Here is a 25,793-nt window from a genome sequence, read left to right on the forward strand (position 1 = left end):
TGGTGACGTATCTGTACTTCGATAAAATTTACTTTCAACTTTGAACATTCCTATCAAGTCATCTCTTGGGGAGGGTGAGGGACAATGCGAAAAGTCTGCAGAGTTGGAAGACGAGAGGGTTAACCGCAGTCGACTGGCGGCTTGTAACCTGATGCTTGAGTGACTGTACAAAGATATGGGAGTGTTCTGCCCCTCCCAAGGGCACTTGTTATGAGCTCGACAGGTTTGGGCTGTGGACTGTGACCGACAGACGTGTCGTGTTCGGGCTCGGCCGCTGTGATCCAGCTGTGTTAGTAGGTGTCCTTCCACCGAGTGTCTGACCATGTTCAAGTGCGGGCTCGCCTTCCCTCGCTGCCGATGGATACTGCCCTTGCTACTCCTGCTGGCCATTATTTTCGACATTATCGCTCTGGCGGCGAGCTCCGGCTGGGTGGACTCCAAGTATCACTATGCGAGCTTGTGGGAACAGTTCCGCGGCCGGGACCCCAATTGGGAACCCAACTCCCTCATGAAATACGGTAAGGATCGGTAAGCGGGGAGAGGGGCTGGATTTGGGGCAGGGCACCAGGGCGCTCTGAGGAGTCGAAGAGGAACTAAGGAAAGAAAGGAGTGAGGAACTACACAGGAAAGAGAGAGAGAGGGGGTGGGGAAGAAGACAAAGAGCACTGGGAAAGGAGAGAGAGAGGGGGGTGGGGGGACTGGGAGAGTGGGGAGGAAGAATGGGAGAGGAGAGGGAGTGGGGGATTGGGAAAGGGGAGAAAAGGAGGGAGTGGGAGGGGGAGAGAGGCAGGGAGTGGGAGGGGGGAGAGAGGCAGGGGTAGGGGGGAGAGAGGCAGGGGTGGGGGAGAGAGAGGCAGGGGTGGGGGAGAGAGAAGCAGGGGCAGGAGGGGAGAGAGAGGCAGGGAGTGGGAGAGGGCAGGGAGAGAGAGGGAAGGCGTGGGAGAGGGGGACAGAGAGGGAAGGAGTGGGAGGGGGGGAGAGAGGGAAGGAGTGGGAGAGGGGGGGAGAGAGGGAAGGAGTGGGAGAGGGGAGAGAGGGGCAAGGAGTGGGAGAGGGGGGAGAGAGGGGCAGGGAGTGGGAGAGGGGAGAGAGAGGCAGGGGCAGGAGGGGAGAGAGAGGCAGGGAGTGGGAGAGGGCAGGGAGAGAGAGGGAAGGCGTGGGAGAGGGGGACAGAGAGGGAAGGAGTGGGAAGGGGGGAGAGAGGGAAGGAGTGGGAGGGGGGAGAGAGGGAAGGAGTGGGAGAGGGGGGAGAGAGGGAAGGAGTGGGAGAGGAGAGAGAGGGGCAAGGAGTGGGAGAGGGGGGCAGGGAGTGGGAGAGGGGAGGGAGAGGCAGGGGTGGGGGGTAGAGAGAGGCAGGGGTGGGAGGGGAGAGAGAGGCAGGGGTGGGAGGGGAGAGAGAGGCAGGGAGTGGGAGAGAGAGAGAGAGGGAAGGAGTGGGAGAGGGGGAGAGAGGGAAGGAGTGGGAGAGGGGGAGAGAGGGAAGGAGTGGGAGAGGGGGAGAGAGGCAGGGAGTGGGAGAGGGGAGAGAGAGGGGCAGAGAGTGGGAGAGGGGAGAGAGAGGCAGGGAGTGGGAGAGGGGAGAGAGGGGGGCAGGGAGTGGGAGAGGGGAGGGAGAGGCAGGGGTGGGGGGGAGAGAGAGGCAGGGGTGGGAGGGGAGAGAGAGGCAGGGGTGGGAGGGGAGAGAGAGGCAGGGAGTGGGAGAGAGAGAGGGAAGGAGTGGGAGAGGGGGAGAGAGGGAAGGAGTGGGAGAGGGGGAGAGAGGGAAGGAGTGGGAGAGGGGGAGAGAGGCAGGGAGTGGGAGAGAGGAGAGATGGGCAGGGAGTGGGAGAGGAGAGAGAGAGAGGCAGTGAGTGGGAGAGGGGAGACAGAGAGAGGCAGGGAGTGGGAGAGGGGAGAGAGGCGGGGAGTGGGGGAGGAGAGAGAGAGAGGCGGGGAATGGGAGAGGGGAGAGAGAGGGGCAGGGAGTGGGAGAGGGGAGAGAGAGGGGCAGGGAGTGGGAGAGGGGAGAGAGAGGGGCAGGGAGTGGGAGAGGGGAGAGAGGGGCAAGGAGTGGGAGAGGGGAGAGAGAGGGGCAGGGAGTGGGAGAGGGGAGAGAGAGAGGTGGAGTGGGAGAGGGGAGAGAGAGGCAGGGAGTGGGAGAGGGGGGGTCAGGGAGTCCGAGAGGGGAGAGAGGGGGTCAGGGAGTGGGAGAGGGGAGAGAGAGGGGCAGGGAGTGGGAGAGGGGGGAGAGAGAGAGGTGGAGTGGGAGAGGGGAGAGAGAGGCAGGGAGTGGGAGAGGGGAGAGAGGGGGTCAGGGAGTGGGAGAGGGGAGGGAGGGGGTCAGGGAGTGGGAGAGGGGAGAGAGGGGGTCAGGGAGTGGGAGAGGGGAGAGAGGGGCAGGGAGTGGGAGAGGAGAGAGAGAGAGGCAGGGAGTGGGAGAGGAGAGAGAGAGAGGCAGGGAGTGGGAGGGGGAGAGAGGCAGGGAGAGGGGGAGAGAGGCAGGGAGTGGGAGAGGGGAGAGAGAGAGGCAGGGAATGGGAGAGAGAGAGGCAGGGAATGGGAGAGGGGGAGAGAGGCAGGGAGTGGGACAGGGGACACAGAGAGGGAGGGAGTGGGACAGGGGACACAGAGAGGGAGGGAGTGGGAGAGAGAGGCAGGGAGTAGGAGGGGGAAAAGGGAGAGGGAAAGGGGAGAGTGGGAAAGAGGAAGAGTAGGAGAGTGGGAGAGGGAGAGAGTGGGAAGAGGGAGGGTGGGAAAGGGGAGAGAGTGGGAAAGGGGGAGGGAGGGAGAGTGGGAAAGGGGAGAGAGAGAAGGGGAGAGTGGGAAAGGGAAGAGGGAGTGACAGGAAGTGGGAAAGTAGGGAGTGAGAAAGGGGAGGGAGAGTGGGACAAGGGAGAGAGTGGGAAAGGGGAGGGAGAGGGAAAGGGAGAGGGTGGGACAAGGGAAAGAGAGGGAAAGGGGTGAGAGTGGTAAAGAAAAGGGGAATGGGAAAGGATGGAGTGGGGGAATGGGAAAGGAGAGGGGACTCCAGGGAATTCAGATCCGTAATTCCTTGAATGTTGTGTCAAGATACATAGGGTAGTAGAGATGGTTCTGGCACATGGATGGGGTTTTATGTTGATATTGTATAAGATGTTGGTGAGACAAATAGTGAAAGGTTAACTAGGTTAGGACTTTATTCTCTAGAACATGGAAGGTTGAGGGGGGATTTGACAGAGGTTTACAAAATTATGAAGGCTATAGATAGAGTAAATGCAAGCAGGCTTTTTCCACTGAGGTTGGGGGAGACCTGCCCTAGAGGTCATGGGTTAAGGTAAAATGTTTAAGGGGAACACGAGGGTTTTGAGAGTGTGGAACAAGCTGCAAGTGGAAGAGGTGGATATGGGATGGATTTTAACATTTGAGTGAAATTTGGATAGGTACATGGATGGAAGATGGAAGGGGGTATGGAGGACTGTGGTCCAGGTGCAGGTCGATGGGACTAGGCAGATTACCAGTCCATCATGGATTAGATGGGCTGAATGGCCCATTTGTGTGCTGTAGCACTCCACGACTCAATCACTCTATGGCATTAAATGCTGGCCTTCCTAGTTAAGTCCATAATAAATGTGTTTTTTCTGATCTACATATTTCTTGCAAAAGAACAGGAAGAGGTGTAAGGACTTGATGGACAAGGAAACTTCTGTAGGAAGTGGATACTAGGGAGGAAGGGGAGGGCATATTCTCCTTGTGGAACTGTAGACATCTGGTGTGATGGTGTACAGGGAGATTACAAATCATTGCTTAGGGCAAGAATTGTGTTGTCTTTGTCAAGATGGCAAGAGTCTGTGATCTGTAAACTGGTGGAGGAAGTGTGCAGAGGAAGGCAGGAGAAATATGACAATGGTAAATCAGTTTATTACTGTAACGTACATTGAGGTAGAGTGAAGAACTGTGTTTTGCTTGCCATCCACTTGGAGTATGTTGTTACAACACTACATTGAGGTAGTACAAGATAAAACAATAACAGAATTACAGCTATAGGGAAAGTGCAGCGCAGGCAGAGAATAATGTACAAGAGCCATAATGTCCGGTGTCTGGAGCGGGTGGGGTATTTGATTCTGCCAAGGGAGTGAGAAGTGGGGAGTGCCATGGTTTATCCAGAAAGAGTGTTCATTGATTATAAATTGGTGAGGGTCAAACAGGCGGTGCCAAGTTTGTCAGCCTGTTGAGGCAGTACAGGCAGTAAAGTTTATAACATGGAACAGTACAGCACCGCAGGAGGCCCTTTAGCCTGCAATTTAAATTAGCAATGAAATGGCCAATTAAACTAATCCCTTCTGCCTACACAATGTCCAAAAGATATAGGAGCAGAATTAGGCCATTCAGCCCATCGAGTCTGCTCCACCATTCCATCATGGCTGATCCCGGAACCCACTCAACCCCATACACATGCCTTCTCGCCATATCCTTTGGTGCCCTGACCGATCAGGAAACTATCAATTTCTGCCTTAAATATACGCACAGACTTGGCCTCCATTGGTGTCTGTGGCAGAGCGTTCCACAGATTCACTGTTCTCTTGCTTTAAAAATTCCTTTTTGCCTCTGTTCTAAAAGGTCATCCCTCAGTCTTGAGGCTGCGCCCTCTGGTTCTGGATACCCCCACCATAGGAAACATTCTCTCCACATCCACCTGATCTAGTCCTTTCAACATTCAATGAGATCCCCCCACATTCTTCTAAATTCCAGTGAGTACAGGCCCAAAGCTGCCAAATGCTCCTCGTATGTTAACCCCTTCATTCCCAGAATCATCCTCATGAACCTCCTCTGGACTCTCTCCAATGACAACACACCCTTTTTGAGATATAGGGCCCAAAACTGTTGACAGTACTCCAAGTGCGGCCTGACTAGTGTCTTATAAAGCCTCAGCATTATCTCCTTGCTGTTATATTCTATTCCCCTTGAAATAAATGCCAACATTGCATTAGCCTTCTTTATCACAGACTCATCTTGTAAATTAACCTCCTGTGAGTCTTGCACGAGGACTCCTAGGTCCCTCTGCACCTTTGATGTTTCAACCTTCTCCCCATTTTTCATCTCTCGTGCCTCTGTAATTCCCTTTATTCCAATGTGATACTGATACATGTGAGTTATGCTGGTGAGGGAGAGACTTATTTATTGAGATACAGCACAGAACAGGGCCTTCCTGCCCTTCGAGCTGCACTGCCCAGAAGTCCCCAATTTAACCCTAGCCCAACCACAGGACAAGTTACAATGACCAATTAATCTGCTGACCTATTTGTCTTTGGACTGGGTGAGGAAACTGGAGCACCCGGAGGAAACCATGGAGGGGTAGGGGTGGGGGATCGTACAAACTCCGTACAGACGGAGGCAGGATTTTCAGGAGCACAGAGCCCTTTCCACACCATTGCCAGGAGCAACTACACATGCAAAAGTATCAGCCCAGAACTGTATATTCCTCTCCACAGATGCTGATTGACCTGCTGAGCTTTGTGTATGTTCTTGCACTTTAGGGGATTAGAATTGTGTTCATTATCACTGCCATGTCGTGAAATGTATTGTTTTGTGGCAGCAGTACAGTGCAATACATAAAAAAAAGGCAGTAAGTTACAATATTGAATATAAAGAAGTAACTAAGTGGGGCAAAGAGAGAGCAAATTAGTGAGGTTGATGGACCGCTCGGAAAACTCTGTGTGCTGCCCAAGCTTTTGCAATTTCCTGTATGGTGTTCTAGATCAGCTACCTCGCCCGAGAACTCCTTTAGAGCATTCTCAGCAGTTTGGAGAGACAGCACAATCTCACTGGCCATGTCAGTAGATCCCTCAAATTTGCCTTACAAGTTGATGGGGGGTTAAGAAGGCGTACGGTGTGTTGGCCTTCATCATTCGGGGGATTGAGTTCAAGAGCCGCGAGGTAATGTTGCAGCTCTATAAAACCCTGGTGAGACCACACTGGAGTATTTCTGGTCGCCTCATTATAGGAAGGTTGTTGAAGTTTGAGAGAGGGTACAGAGGAGATTCACCAGGATGTGGTCAGGTTGGTAAGACTACGCGAAGCAAAGTAGGGTAGACAGGAAGTTTCTTTTCCCCAGGGTTGAAATGTCTATTACCAGAGGCCGTGCATTGAAGGAGAGAGGGCGAGGTTCAAAGGAGATGGTGGAGTAAGTTTTTTACTCAGAGAGTGATTGATGCCTGGTATGGTGGTAGAGGCAAATATATTAGAGGTTTTTAGGAGACGTTTAGATAGGCACATGAATATGATGAAGGTGGAGGGACATTGACGTTGTGTAGGTAGGAGGGATTAGTGCTTAGGTTTTTTAAAATTTACATTTTAGCTGGCTCAGCACAAAGTTGTGGGCCTGTTCCTGTGCTGTACTGTTGTATGTTCTATGATTAGAGAGCATGTATTATGAGGAAAAACTGAGTAAGCTAGGGCTTTTCTCTTTGGAGCAAAGAAGAATGAGAGGTGACAAGGATGTGATGTTGAGACTTTATAAAGCACTGGTGAGGCCTCAGTTGGACTATTGGGAGCAGTTTTGGGCCCCTTATCTTAGAAAGGATGTGCTGGCACTAAAGGGGGTTCGAAAGAAGTTCACAAAAATAATTCAAGGATTGAATGAATACATTTGGCGAAGCTGGCTGTTTTGATCAGACAAATAAGTGCAGACTCCAGGAAGACTAGGATCAAACTCACTTTATTTATGAGATACACTATATCATGGGGAGACCTGGGGACTCTCAAATAAGCAGTGAAAAGTCCCTTCTTTTATACAGTACTGAAACAAGATACTTGCGATTTTAGTGCTAACTGCACAAAAAACACAAGCAAATGTGTATATCCATAGCACAAGGTAGTTTTAATCCTAGAACAGACGGTAACTAATCAAGTTCCTTTTTCTGCACTCAGTGCTGCAACCTGATTATGAAGCACTGTCCGCTGCGTGTCTAAACTGGGTTACAGAAGTTCTTGAGGTTAAAAAGTTCAAATAGAAACATGCCAGTTGTCTGCTTAGTTCATTAACCCTTTTGCTGACCCTTCATCCAGCTAGTCTGGACTGATTTTATGGCTGACTACATGCAAAATTTCAGCAACACCAGAAGGATTAGGGAAATTTCTGATTTTTGTAACTTTAAGAGTCATAATGGAAAAGTATGAGCAACTCTGGTGCTATCAGACGAATAATCCTTTATTCTTCCATGCTTGTCATATGAAGAGCATTTGATGGCTCTGGGTCTGTATTCACTGGAATTCAGAGATTGAGGGGTCACCTCATTGAAATATATCAAATGGTGAAAGGCCTTGATAGAGTGGATGTGGAGAGGATGTTTCCTATGGTGGAAGAATCTAAGACCAGAGGACACTGCCTCAGAATAGAGGGGCATCCTTTTAGAACGGAGACGAGGAGGAATTTTTTGAGCCAGAGAGTGGTAAATCTGTGGAATTCTTTGCCACAGGTAGCTGTGGAGGCTGAGTCTTTATGTATATTTAAAATATATAGTAGGTTAAAAGGTTGGCACAACATCATGGGCCAAAGGTCCTGTACAGTGCTATAGTGTCCTATGTAAAATGACTCACTGTTACTTCAGTGAGGTAGAGAGTGACTGTTGTTTTATATATAGACACACACACACACACACACACACACACACACACACACACACACACACACACACACACACAGTGCAGAACCAGTTAAGGTCACTCAAACACCATCTTCCCCTCCATAAGGCGCTCAGCAGCAAGGAGTGAAATGGAGGAAGGTGGGCAAGTTACCCTCGTACATTTCCTGCCCCTTCAGATTCACACTTTCCAACCTGAGATTAACTGGAATTGTAGCCAGTTGCAATAGGAAATGCTTGAATGCAATCCTTGCTGCACAGTTTCTGCCTGTAGGATTCTGCCTTTCTATTAGGATTTAATCCCCCTGCCTTCCTGGGGTGCCCACTTTACCTAGAACCGAACAGCACAGTACAAGTGGACGGCCATATCAGAATGGAAACAGGAAGTTGAATTGAAATGGGGGAGGGAGGGCCACAGGGAGGTCCTGCCTTTTGTGGCAGAAAGGTGCTTGACAAATTGGCCCCCCAATCTGCATCAGGTCTTGCCGATGGAGAGGATAGTGTCCGTTTGGCAGCTGACTTTAATCAGTTCACCTTCTAAATCCCTGAGTCATCGCTGTGATCTGGTAAATAGTGCTACGTCTGGCAGAGAGGCAAACCTGTAACTTCATTATTCATTTATTTCTACCCTAGCTTCAGTCTTGGAGGCAGGGTGGAGATGTGGACTGTTTGTTTGTGAATGATGTGGCTGGAATGCTTAAGTGGTGTGTATATTTAATCTGAAAGCTTTCTGGGTGGAGTGAAGATATGTTTTGGTTACAAAAGACTTTTGTAACCAGCCCTTGTTGCTAAGGAAGCTCGCCAGCGCCTTTGTTTCCTCAGGAGGCTAAAGGAATTGGGCATGTCCCCTTTGACCCTCACCATGTTTTGCAGACCCTATCAGGAAGTATCACGGCTTGGAATGCAAACTTCTGAGCCTGAAGCTGTAAGAAGCTACAGGGTTATGGACAAAGCTCAGCCCATCACAGGAAGCAGCTTCCCCTCTGTGCACTCGGCTAGAATTCTGACTGCCTCATTAAGGCAGCCAACATAACCAAAGACCCCAGACATTTTCGGTTCTTCCCACCCCATCAGGCAGATGATACAAAAGTCTGAAAGCACGTACCAGCAGGCTCAAGGACAACATCTGTCTCACTGGCGTAAGACTTCTGAATGGTCCCCTAGTACGATAAGATGGATCTTTTGACCCCACAATCCACCTTGTTATGGCCTTGTACTGTTATTGTCTGGCAGGGCTGCACTTTCTCAGTAATTGTAACAATTAATTCTAAACTATATTATTGTTTTCCCTTTCACTACCTCAATGAATGTGTAATGAAATGATCTGCATGGATTTTCACTGTGTCTTGCTACATGCGACAACTTAAAAAGAACAGTTTACCTTTTCAGTCCAAGTATAAGAGGCCAGTCATTTTGAGAGTAAGGGAGGGGAATAGCGAAGAAAGAGATTCATTTGGATCCTTCTCCATGAGCAGATCCTCGGTCTAGAGGATGACTGCTTTCTGTCCGGTTCGAGATGTCCAACTCCCAAAGAATGGTTGTGACACAAGGTTTTCAGCATGCCGTGGAGCCTCTTGCTATAATATTCCTCACTATGCCTAAAATTTGGTCCTCATGAATTCTGGAGAGGAGCCGATGAAAGTGCAGATCAGTGCTTGTAAAACAGACCCATTGCCGCCCCCCATGATTTTTTTCGCAACAGAGAGTGGTAGGTGTCCAGAATGGGCTAGAATCTGAATCCAAATCACTGGTGCAGACATCCCACCCTGCAAAAACTCATTTCAGGGAGGTAGCATCATCAATTTGCGGGAGACTCCTGGAACTTCCGGGAGAGGTGGGATGTCTGCAATAGAGTAGCTCCTTAGCAGCTAGCCAGCTAGTTTAAATAACGTTAGCTATGCTAATGAATGAATGACAGCTGTTAAACTCACCTCAACATGTCTTTTACATTTTAACCCACCATGGGCAATAGAAAAGTCACTGTTGCAAACAGTGCAGCGAGTAACACTGTCATTATTTTTGACCCCGATTAGGCAGGGGTACACTTTAATGTAGTCTGGGGTGACGTACTTTTTACATTTTCTTTTTTTGGAACACTCTGCCATGGCGCGCGCACCCTCCCTCCCCCCAAAAAATTGATTTCTGGGATATTGTATATAATTTGCGGGCATCAGGGAACCACTATTAATATGCGGGAGAGTCCCGAAACTTCCGGGAGAGGTGGGATGTCTGCTGGTGTATGTCATGAAATGTGTTGTTTTGTAGCAGCAGTACATTGCAATACATAATTATAACTTGCAATAAGTATATATGAAAAAATAAAATTACAATAAGTAATGCAAAAAGAGAGCAAAAAAATAATGAAGTAGCATACAAGGGTACATTGTCCATTCCGAAATCCGATGAGAGAGGGAAAGAAACTGTCCGTGAAATGCTGGGTGTGTGTCCTCTGGCTCCTGTGCCACCACCTATATGGAAGCAATGGGAAGAAGGCATTTCCTGGGTGATGGGGGTCCTTAATGATGGAGAACGCCTTTTCTGAGGCATCACCTTTTGAAGGTGTCCTGGATGCTGGGGAGGCCGGTGCCCATGATAGTGCTGATTGATTTACAACATTCAGCAGCGTTTTCCAATCCTGTGCAGTGGCCCCTCAGTACCAGATGGTGATGCAACCAGTTAGAATGCTTCCCAGAGTACATCTGTGGAAATGTGCATGATATTTCTTTAGTGGTGTACCAAGTCTCCTCAAACTCCTAATGAAACATAGCCACTGTGGTGCCTTCTTTGTAATTGTATCAGTATGTGGACCCAGAATAGGTCTTTGATGGCAGGAGGTTTGGTAGAGTTTAACGGACACACACTGGCCTTCCCCCACCCCAATCTGGATTCGCCTATCGCTTGCCAGCCCCCGCTCCTCCCCCTACCCGCTCCATTTTACTCTGGATTCTGGCCTCTTCCTTTCCAGCCCTGATAAAGGTCTCGAGCCCCAAACATTATTTCCTTCCCAGAGCCTGTCTGAGTTCCTGCGTTAATTTTGTTGACGGAGTTGAAGAGCTGTTCAGGCATTTAGGTGTTTAGAGTTTTGAGGCATCGCCATTTGAAGGTGTCCTTGATGCTGGTCAGCCTGAAGATGTTCAATGTATTTGGAGGGAGTTTCTTCCTACCTGCCGTCAGATTTCTGGATGATCTATGAATTTATGAACATTATTATTTTTGTGCACTGTTCTATGAACTTTTATTGTAAGTACTGATAGTTTTTTTTTTAATTAAGCCATACCACATGCATTGTACATATCTGTTTTGCACAGACTAGAGCTACACTGCAATCTCATTGTCTTGAGCAGTGACAATGAAGTTCTGTTCTGTGTGTCGATGATGATAAACCTGATTCTGACTCTGTGTTAGGCAGGGAGAAGCAAGAGTTAATGCTGTAGGTCAGTGACGCCTGATGCTTTGGCACATCAGCGTGGTGGTTTGGGCATCACTTTAACGACAGTGGCAGTCACCGATCGGGATTCAGTTCCTCTCGCTGTCTGGAAGGAGTTTGTTTGTTCTCGCTGAGATTGGGTGGGATTTCTCCAGCTGCTCCAGTTTCCAGAGACAAACGGGTTAGGTTTAGTGAGCTGTGTGTATGCTATGTTGGCGCCTGAAGTGTGGTGACACTGTCCAGCACAATCCTCGCTGATTTGATTTAATGCAAACAATGCATTTCACTACATGTGATTGGCATTGGAGAGAGTCCAGGGAGGTTTTGGAGATGAAAGGGTTAACATATGAGTAGTATTTAATAGCACTGGGCCTGTACTCTTTGGAGTTTAGAAGAATGGAGGGGAGGGGGTTGTCATTGAAACTTTGAGTATTTAAAAGGCTTAAATAGAGTGGATGTAGAGAGGATGTTTCCTATAGTAGGGCTGTCCAGGACCAGAGGGCACAGCCTCAGAACAGTTGGATGTTCCTTTTGAACAACAATGCGGAAGAATTTCTGAGCCAGAGGTGGGTGAATCTGTGGAATTCATTGCCACAGACAGCTGTGGAGGCCAAGTTACTGGGTATACTTAGAACAGGAGTTGATGGGTTCTTGATTAGTCAGGGCATCAAAAGTTCTGGGAGAAGGCAGGAGAATGGGGTTGAGAGGGATAATAAATCAGCCATGACAGAATGGTGGGGCAGATTTGATGAGCTGAATGGCCTACTGCTCTTATCTCGTGGTCTAAGTAAAAATAATCTTCAATATTTAACCAGCAACAGAAGATTTACAATTTAAGAACACTTACACAAGTTGATGCACTCTAATTTACTTTCCTGTCAAGGTAACTGCCAGCCTTGCAAGCTGTCGCGAGGAATTTGCCGAAGGTAGAACTTGATCTGTTCAAGTCCTGCTGCAGAGTCTGGGCAGAAGACCTCACCCCTACTCTTGCCTTTATCAATGTTGTTTGAACTGCTTAATTTGTTAGATGTACATCGAAACATCCAAACGCATTGTTTGTATCAACATCCAACACAATCCGAGGATCTGACCCCAAGTGTCACCGTGCTTGTTGGCGCCAACGTGACATGCCTACAACTGACAAGCCCGAACCGTACATCTTTGGAATTGGAAGTCCTGTTGCTGGCGCTGTGAAGCAATTTCGCTAACCGCTATGCTACAGTGCCACCTAGAGCTAAAGGTCATAGGTTTCAGGCGAAAGGTGAAATGTTTAAGGGGAACGTGAGGGGGAGCTCCTTCACTCAGAGGCTAAAGTGAGAGTGTGCAATGAGCTGCCAGCGAAGGTGCTGGGTGCCGGGTGGGTTCCAACGTTGAAGAGGAATTTGGATCGGTATAAGGATGGGAGGGGTGTGGAGGGCTTTGGTCCGGGTGCAGGTCGATGGGAATAACAGTTCAGCACTGACTAGATGGGCTGAATGGCCTGTTACCATTCTGTAGTGTTCTATGCCTCTATTGAGATTCCAGGTTTCCTGTGCTGGAGTGTTCACCGTCTCCACGCTGTTACGTGTTTGCTGTTCCTTAGTTTTGAGAACTAAACTCTTTTGGAATCAGAATCAGGTTTATATCTTATCATGGGTGTGTGTGTGTTTATTATGACTGAAAACTATGTCAGTCTTATGGCAGACCTAACCACGAAAATTATTTACTATAAATGATTAGTTTGTGGGCTGGGGAGCGGAAAAAGAATGTTCTGGAATTTAAGAGACGATAACAAGGCTTGGGAGAAGAATGTGAAGGGTGGGGGAGGTTAAGGCTACAAATAGGACAAGGGATGAGCACAGGGGCTTCCTGCCTTATCTTTGCTGATGATCCTGTGTGGAATGCAGTCAGTGGAATCAAACATTGAACAGGACACTACAGGCACTTTGGCCCCCAGTGTTGTGCCAGCCCTTTAAACCACTCTAAAAGATTATCTTTATTTGCCACAAGTGCATCAAAACACGCAATGAAATGCGTCGTTTGCATCAACGACCGACAGTCTGAGGATGTGCCGGGGGCAGCCTGCAAGTGTTGCCACGCATCTGGCGCCAACAGAGCGTGCCCACAATTTACTAACCCTAACCGGTACGCCTTTGGAAAGTGCGAGGAAAGCAGAGCAGCTGGGTGGCGGGGGCGGGGTGGGGGAAACATACAGACAGTGATGATAGATGGACCCCGATTGCTGTGTAAAGCATTATGCTAGATGCCACTCTACCGAGCCATCCCGGGAAATGCTCCTCGATGCCGCCACCCTCCCTTCCCTCCCCCATAGTCCTCTGTTTTCCCTTCATCCATCTGCCTACCCAAGAGTCTCTTAAACGGTTGGGTTGGGTTTTTCTCTGACTTGTAAACGTCTCACCACCGTGCAAGGCAACATCGTCAGTGCGTTGTTGATTGTGGTGTGTCTAGGAATTCTCATGTTCGCTTGTGCCATGAATTTCACTGATACCCAGTCAAATTTGTGCCCCTCTCAATCTTCACGGGCACGGACTAAGGATTCATGAACACCAACTGGCTGTAAAGTGACATGACCAACTCTCCTAGTCTGTACCCACCCTCTGTGTAAAAATCCTGCCCCGACTCTCCACACCCCACACTGTCCTCCATTCACCTTAAAAGGATGTCCTCTGATATTAGTTATTGCCACCCTGGGGAAATGTCTCTGGCTGTTCGCTCGATCGATGCTTCCTGTATACTTGTACACTTCTGTCTATGTCATCCTCCTTCACTTCTTAACAAATGACTGTCATGTTTAAAGTGATGTTGTCAGAGTGGAAAATTTTTGGGAATCAGTAAAAGAACAGTGAAAGAGGAGGAGTTTAGGACACTGGGCTCTGTCTATACACATAACATGGATAATACAGGAGAGCACGGCTTTAAGGTGATTGGAGGAAAGTAAAGAGAAATGCCGGAAGTCCTGGATAAGCACCTGGATGATAGAAAAATTGAGGCTATGTAGGAGGCAGGGTTAGATTGGCATTAGTGGATTAAAGGGTCAACATAACATTGTGGGCCGAAGGGCCTGCACTATGCTATAATGTTCTATGTTCTACACTGGGTGGCCACCCTATGGGTACCTCCTGGACTTAGTAAAGTAGCCCTCTGCTGCTGGAGCCCATCTACTTCAAGGTTCAATGTGTCCTGTGTTCAGAGATGTTCTTCTACACACCACTGTTGCAACACATAGTTACTTGAGTTACTGCCTCCTTTATGTCAGCTTGAACCAGTCTGGCCACTCTCCTCTCTCATTAACAAGTTGTTTTCCCCAAAGAACTGCTACTCACTGGATTTTTTTTTTGTTTTTTGCACCATTCTCTGTGAACTGTTGTGCGTGAAAATCCCAGGAGATCAGCAATTTCTGAGATACTCAAACCACCCCATCTGGCACCAACAATCATTGCACAGTGAAAGTCACTAAGTTCACATTACTGCCCCATTCTGATGCTTGGTCTGATCAACAACTGAACCTCTTGACCATGTCTGCATGCTTTTTTTGCATGGAGTTGCTGCCACATGATTGGCTGAGTAGATATTTGTATTAACATGCAGGTGTACTTAATAAAGTGGCCACTGAGTGTATGTCCTGTATGAAGGAATTTGAGAACTATTCTACTTCTGGTAACCTATTGTATGTACATGCTCCCTCCTTGTTGGAACATGCTAATTGTTTGTTGTCACAGTGGAAAATGTTTGAAAATTCTTCAAAAAGGATTATGACTCCGGGCTCTGTTTATACAAGATTAGATTCTATCTATACAGTAAGATTCCTTGAATAAATATCCAATTTCCAATGTATATTTTCTTTAGTTTCAACATAAGTACATTGACTGAAAAAATGAACATTCAAGGCAACAACATAAACTCAAGAGATTCTGAAAATCTTAAGCAAGACGCACAAAATGCTGGAGGAACTCGTCAGTATCCCACAGCAGAGACTAAGCATGAGGCACTGCGGTGTCATCGCAGGATAGCATTGGGTAGAGACAGACAGAGACAGTGGTTGTTTAGATTTGGTTTCGGTGGGTGTGCCTGCCTTTAAGAATTTACAGGTGAATTCTGCAGTTGTAGTCTGAGCCACTCCTATTCCTCTTAGTCCTGCGTCACACTGTGTTAAGGTGTTTCGAAATCTGTGCCAGCATTCAGTAGGAACTCTCCCACATGGTGTATCTCTGGCATTTACAAAGTGTTTCGTAGTCCTGGTAAAACAAGACTTGCGCTTGCGGAGTACCTTTCAAAGTACATATATTGTAAGTCACCGTATACAACCCTGTAATTCATTTTCGTGCGGGCATTCACAGCACAAACAGAATCTACGTGCAAAGGTGGACTAACAGCCAATATTCAAAAGACTCAAACAGTGCAAATACAAACAAAAACAAATAATGATGATACATAAATAAATACTGAGAACGTGAGTTGTAGAGTCCTTGAAAGTGAGTCCATAGATTGTGGAATCAGTTCAGTGTAGAGGTGAGTGAAGTTGTCCATTCTGTTTCAGGAGCCTGTTTGTTGAATGATAATAACTGTTCCTGAATCTGCTGGTGTGGGACCAAAGGCTGCTGTACCTCCTTCCCGATGGCAGCAATGAGAAGGGAGCATGGCCAAGGTGGTGGGGGTCCATGATGATTGATGCTCCTTTCCTGTGACAGTGCTCCTTGTAGATGTGCTCAATGGTGGGGAGGGCTTTACCCGTGATGGACTGGGCCGTATCCAGTACTTTTCATAGGATTTTCTGTTGGGCATTGGTGTTTCCACACCAGGCTGTGATGCAGCCGGTCAGGATGCTCTCCACTGCCTATCTGTAGAAGTTTGTCAAAGTTTTAGATGACGTGCCTATTCTGCACACACTTCTTAAAAAAAAAAAGTAGTCAAAGCATCCCAAAGTATTTTTAATGATCAATGGAATAAGCTGGTGGGATTGTAGGCACAATTTAAATATAGCAATAAGTTATTTTGAGCTCAGCTCTCATAATGTGAAGAAGTCCAGATGGTTTAGTTTACTGATGTTGTTTGAAGTATAAACAAACTGGGGTGTCCTGTGAGGGTAGCAGCTCTGGTAAAGGGGCTTGTCCTGCCTGTCCAGTGGCAGCTGCCTCGCCTTTTGGTCCCCACCAGACACTCAGCTCCAAGCAGTTGTTTGCGTGCAGCAGTGGCCACACGTCGGTACACCCTTCGACCAGTGAGGGTGGCCAGCGGGGCTCATACCCCCGGTGAGATAGGGACATGCCTGTCTCACCAGCTCGTCCTCCTCGCCATCAGCGTGCAAACTCAGCTCTGGCACACTGGGCAGATGAGATCCAGTGGCCAGGAAGGCAATTCTGCAACACTCCAGGGAGGGCCAAGGGCATGGCAAGGCACAGAAGTCATGGTCGCCCACTGCAACCAAGGATGGCTCCAGTAGTGATGACCACTCGCACCACTGGACCCGGACTTCCGAGGTCGAGAGAGTGGAACTGCCCAGTGCTTTTCCACTTTAAAAACTTCCTCTGCACGGGTTTCTTCATACAGTGCACATCATCTAACTGTTACTGTTGAATATGAGGGTCGATCAATCAAACAATAAAGAAGCCAACTAATTACTTCCCAGCTCTTCTTCAAAATAACATAAGGCTGTGCTGTGATCTGAGTGGATTGGTGGACACATCATGTCTATTTAAGCTGAGACTCTTACTGGATAGTCCATACTTCTTCTGAGGGTCGCTCACACAGACATCCATCGTTATTACCACTACTAGCTCGCCACCCACACTGGACCCCTGTACTGACGGAACCAGTCTGCCAGTGATGCCATAGCCACAGCGCTACGCTCTGTCCTCACTCACCTGGAGAAGAGGGATATATACATTAGAATGCTGTTCCTGGACTACAGTTCAGCATTCAACACCACAATTCCCTCCAGACTTGACAGGAAGCTGAGAGACCTCAGCCTGCACCCCACTTTGTACAGCTGGATCCTAGACTCCCTATCGGATCACCGACAGGTGGTGAGGATAGGCTCCCTCACCTCTGCCCCTCTGACCCTCAACATAGGTGCCCCCTAGGGTTGTGTCCTGAGTCCCCTTCTCTACTCCCTTTACATCTACGACTGTACTGCCACACACAGCTCCAATCTGCTGATCAAATTTGCAGATGACATGACATTGATCGGCCTTATTTCTAGTGGTGATGAGACAGCCTACAGAGGAGAGGTTGACACCCTGACACAGTGGTGCAAAGATAACCTCTCCCTCAATGTCCAAAAAACAAAAGAGCTGATTGTGGATTACAGGAGGAACAGAGACAGGCTTGGCCTGATCAACATCAACGGGACTGCAGTTGAGAGGGTGAGTAGTTTCAAGTTCCTTGGTGTACACATCACAATGATCTCACCTGGACTGTACACAGCGGCCTTGTGGGGGGGAAAAAAGCACAACAGTGTCTCTTCCACCTCAGGCAATTGAAGAAGTTCGGCATGAGCCCCCAAATCCTCAAGACCTTCCTCAGGGGCACTATTGAGAGTATACTGACTGGCTGTATCACTGCCTGGTACAGGAACTTCAACCTTGATCGTTGGGCACTGCAGAGAGTGGTACAGACAGCCCAGCATATCTGTGGATGTGAACTTCCTTCTGTTGAGGACATTTACAGCAGCAGGTGCAGAACGGAGGCCTGGAAGATCATCAGGGACACCAGTCACCCCAACCATAAACTGTTTCAGCTGCTTCCGTCTGGCAAACGCTACCACAGCATTAAAGCCAGGACCAACCGGCTATGGGACAGCTTCTTTCTACAGCCCATTACACTTTTAAATTCACAGGTCTGTACATTGCAACGGAGGCATAACGCAAAGATTTTTACTCCCTGACATGGTGGGATGGATGTAAGATTTAAATTGTTTCAATTCTATTCCATTCTAGTGGGCGCGGCTGGTAAAACTGATAAACTTCCCAGCTGAACCTGGTGACACAATTCTCATTTTATTTAATTGAGTTAATTTAGAGCCATAGAGTGATGCAGCATGGAAACGGCCCTTCAGCCCTACCCATGCATGCTGACCAAGCTAGTCCCACTCACGGTAACAGCTACATACCCTTGCAGTTTTGACAACAGCCACGTATTCATCTCCCACAGATGCTGCTCAGCTCACTGAGCTCCTGTACCTGCAGCTGGTTAAGGCATAGAACACCACAGCACAGTACAGCCTCTTTAACCCATGATGTTGTGCCAACTTTTTAACCTGCTCTCACGTCAATCTAACCCTTCCCTCCTACATAGTCCTCCATGTTTCTATCATCCATGTGCTCACCAAAGAGTCTTTTAAATATTCTACTGTATCTTCCGCTAAGCATGTTGTGCACCCACCACTCTCTTTGTAAAATAATTAACTTCTGACATCCCCACCATATGTCCCTCCGATCACTTTAAAATTATACCCCCTGGTATTAGCCTTTTCCACTCGCTATTAGACAACATGCCACCTTCGAACTCCAACAGTTTTCCGTAGCGAACAGCAACGTGTTCCGCACCGAATCAGCTGCTCCGCTGCCCCATTATTGAGCAACTTGCCGATGGGGTAGAGCTGCAGTTCTTGAAGTTCTTCATATCCTGCAGGGTCTTGAAAATGTAAAAAAGGCATTTTTAAAAACAGATTATAACACCTTTGGTTGGACTTGTAAGGGATGCTACATCTGAGCACATTGCCATCTTACTGGAAGACCAGAAAACCTACAGCCATGAAATATTTGAGTCACACATAGACTTGTATAGGTTTCTTATTGTCACGTGTACCAAGATACAGCAAAAAGCTTATCAAAAAGTCAAATCAAATCAAGTCTAATTGTCATTCAAACCATACATGGATACAGCCGAATGAGGCAGTGTTCCTCTGGGGCCAGGATGCAAAAACATACCCGCACTTCCAAAATAGCGAGAAAGAGGAAAAAGAACATAGCCACATAAGAAAACCAAGTTTTAGTTTAAGACCCACAAGTTGATGGTTCTCAGCAGTCCAGCCTGTAATTCCACTAATCCAACACTGGAGGGCAGCACCAACCGAGTCCGACGCTACGCTACAACGCAAGCCCAAGGACTGAGGTCTTGTCCTAGCAATGATTGAGGCAACACTGCTGCCTCGCTGCCTGTCTCACCTCCAAACAAGGAAAGCAGGCTTGTGGCAATCGGTGTCCAACATGGTCTTGAGATCACAAAAGGAATGTCCAAGACATTGACTCATTGTTTCACTGTACGCTGCCTTTGCGCCAACTAGAAGGCACCAACTCCGGTGCCTCTGAGTAGAACACAGCAGCACGGTGACCCCGCAGGTCAGCTCTTCCGAACCCAATCCGGCTCCTCCTGCAGCCAGATTTGAATCCCCCAGCCCGACGGCCTAGCTCACCTTTTCCGAACTGCCGGCCAGCTCTTATGTCACCCTGGCTGGCTACTCCGGACAATGAGCAGCTCACTGATGTAGTAGTCCTGCTGTATGCATAGTTATTGGAGTCAGGAATAGTCTTACTATGTATAAAAACACATTTAACAGGGGAGAAAGCACCTTTGAGAGGCTGCCGCGTGTATAAATGCCGCAATCTTATCTTGTGTACTGTTCATACAGATCAAAATGCATTGATTTAGAACAAGGTAGAACAATAAGAGAATGCAGAAATAGTGTCACAGCTACAGAAAGTGCAGTGCAGGCAGACAATAATGTGCCAGATCGTAAAGAGATAGGTTAGGAGGCTTCAGAGGTGGATCTGATGGAGACCTTCTCTACCCAGAGAGTGGTCAGTATCTGCCTGAGCCAGAAGCAGAGCCATTGACAACATTTAAGTGTTTTGATGACCGGTAGGTCACAGGGCCAGCAACCCCACCCTGTAAAACCAGAAATGCCAATAGAAGCTCGAAAGACCTCATCTCTGGGCAAGGGAAGATGTTCATCTAGAACAGGGGTCCACGGACCCCTCGGTTAATGGTATGGTGGGAAGCCCTGACCCCCAAGATGTATGGTGGGCTTCACCTGGGGACAACTTGAAAGACTGGCCCAGGACAAAGGACTATGGCAAGTTGTTGTTGGCAGCAGTAGGGGTGATGGGCTTCATTCAGTAAGTTGGATGACCACTGGAATTGCCTGGGCTTTGAAGGTTAAAAGCCAAGTGGTTGGACGTGGAATTGGTATGAAAATGAACCCACTAGTTAGCTGGGATGAGCTGGCCCAAATGGCTTGTACCGTTATGTACGATCCTATGGCTCTGTCTCCACCTAATAACATAACTACGTCACCCAGTGAGGGTGCAGTGTCTCTTGAAGACTTTACATCTCTGCAATTTGGTATTCTGTGTTTTCAAATTATGGTCTTGAATGAAGACCCCCGTCAGAACAAATAGGGCTGTGCCTGGATAACAAATGTGTTTTCTGTTTACAGGTGCACTGTAGCTATTGTTAAGTCAGAGAATACTCAAAAGTCACCTGATATGCTAACCACATCTCCACACGATTGATATGAATGGCATCAGAAACTCATTAGACTGAGAAGGAAGAAAAATTACTAGGATGGGGGAGGAGGAATAAAGGGAGGGGGAAGGGGACGGCAGAATAGCGAGAGGGGATGGGGAAGGGGGAATAGGGGATACAGAGAGGGGAGGGGATAGGGAGAGAGGGAGGGAGAGAAAGGAGAAGTAGGGAGAAAGAGTAAAAACTAATTTTCATAGGAGTAGGAATTCTGAAATGAAGGATATTATGGGAGCTTGTTGATGAGCAGGATTGCCTGTAACTTGAGCATTAGTAACCTTGTGGCAGTCTGAAAAGAAACTCTCCCTCAGCAAAATCTTGCAGATTCTGCAATGCTGAAATAAAAATACTCAATAGGTCAGACAGCATCTGTGGAAAGAGGAGTAGGGTTGAGGTTTCCGGTCTCTCCCTGCGTGTCTGGTTTCGATAAATTGCAGGAGATGGGTTCACCTCTCGCCGTGAGTTGTCCCTGCTTGCTGGTATTTGCTGCTTACATTAAATACCATTGGGAAAGTGATGCTTATGCATGCAGAAGCTAATGTTTGGAGTTTGCACTCAGTGATGGTACTGGTGGTTGTTAGCTCAGGTGGCAGGTTCCATTACCCTAAGGCTCCCCTCAGATTAAAGTTTAGCTCTATTTGTCACATCTTTATCGAAACAAACAGTGAAATGCATCATTTGCATCAATGACCGGCATTGTCCGAGGATGTGCTTGGGGCAGATTCGGATTCCGTTTCCCCTCTGGGGGGGGGGGGGGCAGTGCTCTGCTCTCTGTTCAGTTCACTTTCACTATAACACCAGAAAACATAGAAGCAAATTAGGCCGTTCGGCCCAAGTCTGCTCTGCCATTCCACCATGGCTGATTTATTATCCCCCTCAATGCCATTCTCCTGTCTTCTCATGTAACCTTTGTTGGCCTGACTAATCAAGAACATGTCAACCTCCACTTTAAATATAAGGACTTGGCTTCCACAGGCATCCATGGCAATGGACTCCACAGATTCACCATCCTCTGGTTAAAGAAATTCCTCCTGAGCTCTGTTGTAATGTTATTCTGAGTCTGTGTCCTCTGGTCCGAGACTCACCCACTATAGGAAACATCTATTCTATCTTGGCCTTGCAATATTCAATAGGTTTCAATGAGATTCCACCTCCTCCCCCATTCTTCAGCATTCTGGTAAGTACAGGCCCAGAGCCATCAAACTCTCCTGGTACATTAACCCTAGGATCATTCTGGTGAACTTCCTCTGGACCCTCTCCAATCATAGCACACTCTTTCTTAGATGTGGGACCCAAAACTCCTCAGAATACTCCAAATGTAGTGTGACCCACACCTCTCCGGGATTTTGAACTAACCAAATTGCCTGAATCATCTTTACTTCCGTAATGTCTGAGGCTCCTGGTTTAACACTGTTCTTGTTATGCATTCTTTCAGGCTGGGCACAGACAACCGCCGCCCTGTTGATTCTTGGCTGCATACTGTTGATCATCTGCTTCATTCTCTCCATCATCGCTTTGTGTAAAGAACAAGCAAGCCTGTTGAGAGTGATCGGGTTCATCCTCTTCTTAGCTGGTAAGATTGGAACCTTTATCTCTACCAGGAGAGTCGCACCCTCCCTGACCACCTCTCGACTAGACCAATTGTATCTCCCCAAGTAATTAGTGCACCTTGTACACACTTCCCTGCCTCATAACCTGGCAGCTACCACACCACAATCCTGTACGTCCACTCCCAAATGGTAGTTGATGATTCTGACTCATATTTCTCCTGCCTGCCTTTCCAAACAATTCCACATCTTCCATTACTTGATACAAGCAACTTAAGGTTCACTGTTGGATAAACATACTCGAGCATTGCAAATCAGGTTGAATATTCTTAGAACTTAGAACGTAGAATTTGGGACTCAGAACGTAACAGCACAACACAGGCCTTTCAGCCCCAATATTGTGCCAACTTTTAACCGACTCCAAGATCAATCTAACCCTTCCCTCCCACACAACCCTCCTTTTTTTTCATCTGAGAGTCTCTTAAATGCCCCTAACGTGTTTGCCTCTACCACCACCCCGGCTGCATGTTCTGCACACCAACCACTGTCTGTTAAAAAAAAACAGCAACTACCTCCGACGTCCTCCTGCACTTTCCTCCAATCGCCTTAAAACTATGCCCTCATAAAAGGCACAGTCTGCCCACTCCCTCAGTGGACTCCCTTTGGGAAGTAAATAGAATTTGTAGAAGCATAGATTGAGTAGATAAATAAAATCCTTTCCTCCGCTGAAGACAACAAGAGGGCACAGGTTTGTGATAAGAGGAAGGAGTCATAAAGGAGATCTGCGGGGCGTTCTTTGACACAGAGTGTGGGTGCTATCTGGAACTTGCTGCCAGAGGAGGTGGTGGGATCATATTTAATCACTATGTTTAAGATGCATTGGCCGGCTGGTGGTGCAGTGACATCAGTGCCAGACTGAGGTTCCCGAGTTCAAATCCAGTCTTTCCATCCGGCCAGGTTGAGTGTCGAACTCACAACTCGGCCTCGTAAAAACAAAAAAAGACTGCGCTGTGAGAAGGACGTGGGGGACCACTAATCTTTCCTCCAAGACAACCACTTGAAAAGTGGTCGCCGAGGCTCTGGTAGAGTATGACACATACAAAAAGAGATACATTGAGACCAATACTTTAGACAAGGCTTAAAGTGATATGATCCTAAGGAGGGATGCCACAGAAGTGTAGCAGTTAGCGTGACCCTATTACAACTCAGAGTGTCGGAGTTCAGAGTTTGATTTTGGTGCCCTCTGGAAGGAGCTTGTACGTTCTCCCCACGACTGTACGGGTTTCCACCTGGTGCTCTGGTTTCCACCCCCAGTCTAAAGACATACTGGTTTGTAGGTTAATTGGTCATTGTAAATTGTCCTGTGATTAGGCGAGGGTTAAATAGGTGGGTTGGCGTGGCTCGAACGGCCAGAAAGGCCTGTTCCACACTCTATCTCTAACTGCAGGCAAATGGGAACAGTGCAGGTGGGCAGCAAAGATCAAGAGGGGCTGAAGGGCCTATTCTGTTCTGTATGACGCTTTGGGTCCAACACTCCAAATAGCACCAACATCTTTGTTGTTTTCGTATTGGAAGGAATTATCCAGTCTGCCCGATCATTCACCTCCAGAGCAGAGCTCCCGAACTGTGACTGTCCCAAAAGCAAAGAATGGCCTCATTAGGGGCTGCACAGACCTGTGTCCACTTGCTGTCTCAGTGGACAATGATAAAGGACACAATGTAGGAAGGACATGAAGCTTTAGAGAGGGTGCAGAGGAGGTTTACCAGGCTGCTGCCTGGATTATTGAGCTTGTCTCATGAGGACAGGTTGAGCGAGATAGGGCCTTTCTCTTTGGAATGAAGGAAGATGAGAGGCTGTTTGACAGAGATATACAAGGTGATGAGAGGTATAGATTCAGTGGACAGATAGTCAGAGATTTTCCCCCCAAGGTGGCAATAGCTAATATGAGAGGGGCATAACTTTAAGGAGTTTGCAAGAAAGTACAGGGAAGATGTCAGAGGTAGGTTTTTTTACACAGAGAATGGTGGATGTGTTTAACTCCCTGTGGTGGTAGAGACAGATACATTAGGGGCACTTAAGAGAATTTTAGATATGCACATGGATGATAGAAAAAGTAGAGGAGGGTTAGATTGCTCTTAGAGTAGGTTTAAAGGTTGGCACAACATCATGGGCCAAAGGGCCTGTGCTGTACTGCACGGTTCTTGTTCAAAGAGTCCCAAACCACAGTATATTTCACTGCAACCTTCCCATCAAGATAAGTCCATAACATTTTAATGTAGTTTATCGAAAGTAGCCTATGTCCCATAGTTTGTCATATTGGTGTTTGCCCATGTCCATCTGTTGCTGTTTACTTTCTTGTGTAATGATTGGTGCAAACAACGGGTCAAAGTGCAGAAGTCATTTTCATCAATGTTCACCCGGCAACCTCAATTGCCCTTTGCCATTCACCTCCATCATGAGGATGGTTTCCAGTTAAACCTGAACTGTTTCCTTCTCCCTCTCTTGCTCCACAGTGCTGCTCCAGTTTGTCGGTCTGATCGTCTACCCAGTCAATTTCACCAAAGAACTGATCCAAAGCGGCTCCTACGAGTATAGCTGGAGCTACGGGTTCGGATGGGGCGCCACCATCCTGATGATCGGATGTGGAATTTTCTTCTGCTGTCTCCCCAAGTATGAGGACGAACTGTACGGTTTGAGCAAGCCCTATTATATTTACGAGAGCGCCTGATTCCCTCCGTCAGTAAGGACCTGCTTTCGAGTTCTGTCTGAGCTTGGCACGTTGTGTGTCCACTTGCTCTTTTCAAAAGCTGTTTTCTTTGTTTTTTTTTAATGAATCTCACTTGTATGTTAAAGTAATCAGCTTCAATAGATGGGTGTTGGGTGTAAGACAGAAGATGTACATTTAAGGTTGAGAGAGATCCCAAGTGTAATATTGTCACCAAATGCAATGAGTATGTAACATTAAACTAGGGCCTACATTTTCCTCCCCTTCTGGCGTCTACTCCAAACAATAGAAACATGGTCTGGGTGTCGTCTAACAGTAGGTAACAGGAGTACAGTATATGTATTTTAAGGGAGATGAGAGATTATTGTAATATAAAGGGTTTGGAATAGGATATAATGGGTTTTATTACAGTGACAACATGCAGAGTGGATTCATTTATAAAGAATCGTTTTATATATATATATATATATATATATTGCTTGATATGTTTAAATGTCCAAAAGGAAATTATGTTACTTATTCAGTTTTGGGACCAGGGAGAAAGTTCCTTAATGTCACATTGTACAAAAAGAACTAGCATTTTATTAAACAGTCTACAAACCACTCACTGCTTTTGTTCTTATTTAACTGTGAAAATGTGCAGTAGGGTTGTGCCCTTTTTACAAAGAGAAAGGGAAAGGATTAATTATGAGCAGAGTTTGCATTACACAGGTACTTCAACAGCACCAGTAACCAGTGAGCGCGGATCAAAGATAAAATTAAAAGATTAGCCACGTGCACATCGAAACTACAGTGAAATGCATCATTTGTGTGAACGACCAACACAATCCGAGTATGTGCTGGTGGAAGCTTGTAGGTGAGGTTGGGAAAATTAGAGTTGTTTTCTCTGAAGGGAGACCTGATAGAAGTTTCTGAGAGGCATAGATAGTCAACCTGTAACTTTTCCCAGGGTCAAAGTGTTCGATACCGGAGG

General features: G+C 47.4%; 1 protein-coding gene across 1 annotated transcript; it reads left to right on the top strand.

Annotated features, from left to right (window-relative positions):
• The first annotated feature begins 197 nt into the window (after positions 1–197).
• On the top strand, positions 198–25,423 carry perp (p53 apoptosis effector related to pmp22). The gene is made up of 3 exons (XM_072265805.1): positions 198–518; positions 21,983–22,120; positions 24,609–25,423. Exons 1-3 carry the CDS (start codon positions 323–325, stop codon positions 24,821–24,823), a joined length of 549 nt encoding a protein of 182 aa, XP_072121906.1. The 5' UTR covers positions 198–322; the 3' UTR covers positions 24,824–25,423.
• Positions 25,424–25,793: the final 370 nt, after the last annotated feature.

This window comes from Mobula birostris, chromosome 8 (assembly GCF_030028105.1).
Source record: "Mobula birostris isolate sMobBir1 chromosome 8, sMobBir1.hap1, whole genome shotgun sequence".
NCBI lineage: Eukaryota > Metazoa > Chordata > Chondrichthyes > Myliobatiformes > Myliobatidae > Mobula > Mobula birostris.